Source organism: Sinocyclocheilus anshuiensis, unplaced genomic scaffold (assembly GCF_001515605.1).
Source record: "Sinocyclocheilus anshuiensis isolate Anshui unplaced genomic scaffold, SAMN03320099.WGS_v1.1 scaffold1593, whole genome shotgun sequence".
NCBI classification, from domain to species: Eukaryota; Metazoa; Chordata; class Actinopteri; order Cypriniformes; family Cyprinidae; genus Sinocyclocheilus; species Sinocyclocheilus anshuiensis.
This window is the reverse complement of record NW_015536545.1, coordinates 187,813-191,865: the sequence shown is the minus strand read 5'-3', so window position 1 is coordinate 191,865 and position 4,053 is coordinate 187,813. Positions and strand designations below refer to the sequence as shown.

The window sequence follows — 4,053 nt, the reverse complement described above, 5'->3', positions numbered from 1 at the left end:
AGTGGAGTCATTCAGGTTCCTGGGCACCACCATCTCTCAGGACCTGAAGTGGGACACTCACATTGACTCCACTGTTAAAAAGGCCCAGCAGAGGTTGTACTTCCTTCGCCAGCTAAGGAAATTCAACCTGCCACAGAAACTGCTGAAGCAGTTCTACTCAGCTGTCATCGAGTCTGCCCTATTCTATCTATAGCACACCTGTACATACAATTTATTCTTTTTTTATGGTTTATATTTATGCATGTCTTGCCTTGGTGCATCTGGTTCATGTCACATTTGTTTATCTCTGATTCATCCACTCAGAGTTTACTGAAAACAGGTGGCATACAATGAACAAAGTTCAAAGTCAGTGTTTTTATTCCTAAAAGAAGTGTCCCTCTGAATCACAAGCACTTCCTTTTTTTCCCTGTGAATTTCTTGTTAACACTCTTTTCTGGCTGTTGTTAACAAAGATTCAGACCAGCTCTTATACAATTCATCTCTGTTCACAAGTGGATTTTTTTAACTAGAACTTTTAACTCAATGCTTTTTTCATTTATTTTGCAAGCCTGGTGATTGGATTTTGCTTTTTTGTCTTAAAGCAGGTTGGTTTGTATTATTAAATGAATAGGGAGAGAAAGTTTTCTATTTTGAGCTGTTTGGTGTTTCTCCTCAGTACTAGAGAATATCTTGTCTTTTGTTAAAAATATTTTAGCTTTTTGTGGTTTGGTATTATTGGTAGTAAACCAGACTTTGTTTTAGTCTGAAAAGCCACACTCAGTTGATTACATTTCTAGGTTCCCTTTCTACATGAGCAAACTTGTTTGTGTTCATCCATTTTTAGTTTTATTTCAGCTACTGTATTAAGAAAGCAAATATGTATACTTGCACTACTGTTTAAAAGTTTGGGTTCAGTAAGTTTATATTTCTTTAGTATGTTTTTTTTTTTGTCATTTTATTTTATTTGTTAATACTTTTTGATTTGACAAGGATGCATTAAACTGGTCAAAAGTAGGGTTGGGTATCGTTTGAATTTTATCGGTTCCGGTTCCGATTCTGATTATCGATTCCGATTCTTATAGATTCGTAGTTTCGATTCCAATAAGATAAAAAATCCAATATAAAAAAAATGTATATAGTCAAACATTTAGATGTCAAACATTTATTCTGTCTTTTTACAAAGCATTCTGTTGCAGCTGAATAACACGAGCAAAAATCAGCAGCCTACAGAACACTGCAAGATGAATTTTGCCTATGCTTTAAAAAAAATACCACAGCAAAAACAACTAGATTAACACAAATTTCAAATATTAAAGTGTTAAAGACAAGTAAACAGTCAGTAATAAGATAGGAACAAACAAACCAATTAGCAATATCATAAATAAATACAACTGAACAAAATTTCAGGTACAGAAACTGTAATGAAAAGTTTAAAAACACTGCGTAGTTTTCTTTTCATAAATCCGATCTTCTTTATGCACCAAGAGCTTGTAACACTCCAAAGAGAAAGGAAAAATTTAAATCGCATATGACCCCTTTAAAAAAAAAAGACCACAGCAAAAACAACCAGATAAATATAAATTTCAAATATTAAAGTGTTAGAGACAAGTAAACAGTCAGTAATAAGATAGGAACAAACAAATCAATTAGCAATATCATAAATAAATACAACTGAACAAAATTTCAGGTACAGAAACTGTAATGAAAAGTTTAAAAACACTGCGTAGTTTTCTTTTCATAAATAAAATATAGATTAATCAATTAAAGTTATTAAGTATATTCAGTCAAGATCAGTGAATGATTTTCTTTTGTTCTTTGATTAACATTAATGACAGGCAGCGCGTTTATTAGGCTGCTGTCTCTTTAACACCGAACGCACGCAGATCTAAAAATGCTGTACATGTGTGTTTTCTTTCTCATCTGTTTACGTTCACGTAAGACAAAAACGGCTGTGTTTATGATGATATACTGACGTAGTTTTCTGCATATTGGTCGACAGATATGAAAAAAGTCAGTTTCGGCCTGGAACAACCTTTTCTACAGTGGAAATACACGGAACGGTTCGAGAACGGACAAACCGGAAACCCGTACCGCGACCTCTGTTCTCTGTGGTCACGCTTGCGCTTCGTGTGCGCTGCACGCAAACACGGCGCAAGTTCTTTCCGTTCCTGCACTTAAATCGTTTTTAATCACATTAAATTGCGAACGCAGGAATCGTTAAGCAGAATCGAAATGCACGCGTCTTATCGAATACCCGGTTCTTGGAAATTTGGAACCGGTTCTAAAATGGAACCGGTTTTCGATACCCAACCCTAGACAAAAGTGACATTTATAATGTTACAAAAGATTTCTATTTTAAATAAACTTTGTTTTTAACATGGTTGTAACAAGACATGTTATTAGAATGATCATGTGGCACTGAAGACGTTTCATTTAGGGGATCTGACATGTTATCAGGTTTATAGTTACTAGATATTTTTGTCATAATTAATTATTTTTATGTTTTGTTATATTCATGAGAATTTAGTTCTCTGTTACCTTGAACTGTCCTTGGGTGGTAACGTGATGTGAAAGATATGAATCAGCCATTAAAAAATTATTCTTGCTAAACATTTTTGTCCTGAAATCATTTATCAAGAGTAGAGCATTATATGTGTTTATAATGTGTTTTAGAGTTACTTTGTCGGTTGTCTGTATTTATTTTAAAGCCTCGGACTAAATAACTCACAGCTGATCTATTTTCCACAGCCTTGGCACAAAACACGTCACACAAGAGGAGAACCATTTGATGGAAGAAAAGAAAAAGAAAACGCAAGAGGAAAAGAAAAAGAAGGAAGCTGCTCAGAAAAAGGTCAGTTTCTTTCGCGTGACCCACAAGCTTTCACGTAGAATCTTTCGCTTGCATCCTTGTTATAAAAGCCGCTTAATGGACACCTTACTGATTCTGTCATAAGCTTCTGAGACATCTTTACCAATGTAAACCACAGGTACCAAACTGGACACCTAGAGCTCACAACAATCTGTTTAGCATCTGCCTTTGAAGCTCTGTTCAAACACAGATAGTTATTATGGTGCTCACTTCTTAGACATTGTCGTGGAGTCATCTTGGTTTTACTAATGCAACATTCACCGAGGTTACACAGGCCACGTCCTGCTGCTCTTTGGATTGATTAAGCACCAAATATTCAGCTAGATCTCTATTTAGCATAATACTTAAATAGAAAATCAATCAGTTATAATCAGTAATGTTTTCCAAGATTTATGTTCCATTAGTCACTTTTACTCGGTTTTGTTCTTCCAGAAGAGACGCTTTCTTTGTTATAAAGCTTTTGTACGTTGGACCTGTGAAAGTGTTCATCTCTGTCTACCTTTGTTCTTCCTTTACAGGCTGCTGAACAGAAAACCAAAGGTCAGTTATGATTCTCTTTGCAATGCTGCTCTAAGTTTATTTTTTAAAGATCTTCTCCATATACATATGTTTGTACCACATGCATCTCAAACACTACTGGAGTGGCAAAACAAAATAGTTGTATGTGCGACAGAATTTTTAAATGCTAACTGGCTAGTGTGTCTTAATCACTTGAGAGTAGAGAAGAGGTGAAGAGTAGGTTCTGTGCAGTTATTTAGTGTATGTGGGCGAACTGAATGACTGGCACAAGACAGCGCAACAGTTGGTAGAGACAAATCGGCCATGTTTGGTAACTGCTGAAGGATTTTGTGCATTTTAAACATTTAAAAGCAGGCGTATTGAGCAGTTGTAACTGGCCATGCAGTAAATCAGGATTATATTCCTTAAAGGGATAGTTCACCCAAAATGGAAAATTCTGTCATTAATTACTCACCCTCATGTCTTTCCACACACATAAGACCTTCGTTCATCTTCTGAACACAATTTAAGATTTTTTGATGAAATCCGTGAGCTCTCTGACCCTCCATAGACAGCAACACAACTGACACGATCAAGGCCCAGAAAGGCAGTAAGGGCATCGTTAAAATAGACGCTACATTTTTGGGTGAACTATCCCTTAGCTTACTACTTTGTCTTGCACAGCTCATGTTTTATTCATCATGAAT

General features: G+C 35.6%; 1 protein-coding gene across 4 annotated transcripts in view; it reads left to right on the top strand.

Annotated features, from left to right (window-relative positions):
* Positions 1-4,053, top strand: part of tnrc6c1 (trinucleotide repeat containing adaptor 6C1) — a 72,625-nt gene that overhangs the window by 10,986 nt on the left and 57,586 nt on the right. For all 4 annotated transcript variants that reach the window (XM_016499770.1, XM_016499763.1, XM_016499747.1 and 1 more), the window contains exons 2-3: positions 2,728-2,830; positions 3,367-3,388. In XM_016499770.1, the coding sequence (XP_016355256.1) occupies positions 2,768-2,830; positions 3,367-3,388 (85 nt within the window). In that variant the 5' untranslated portion in view covers positions 2,728-2,767. The remainder of the gene's footprint in view (positions 1-2,727; positions 2,831-3,366; positions 3,389-4,053) is intronic.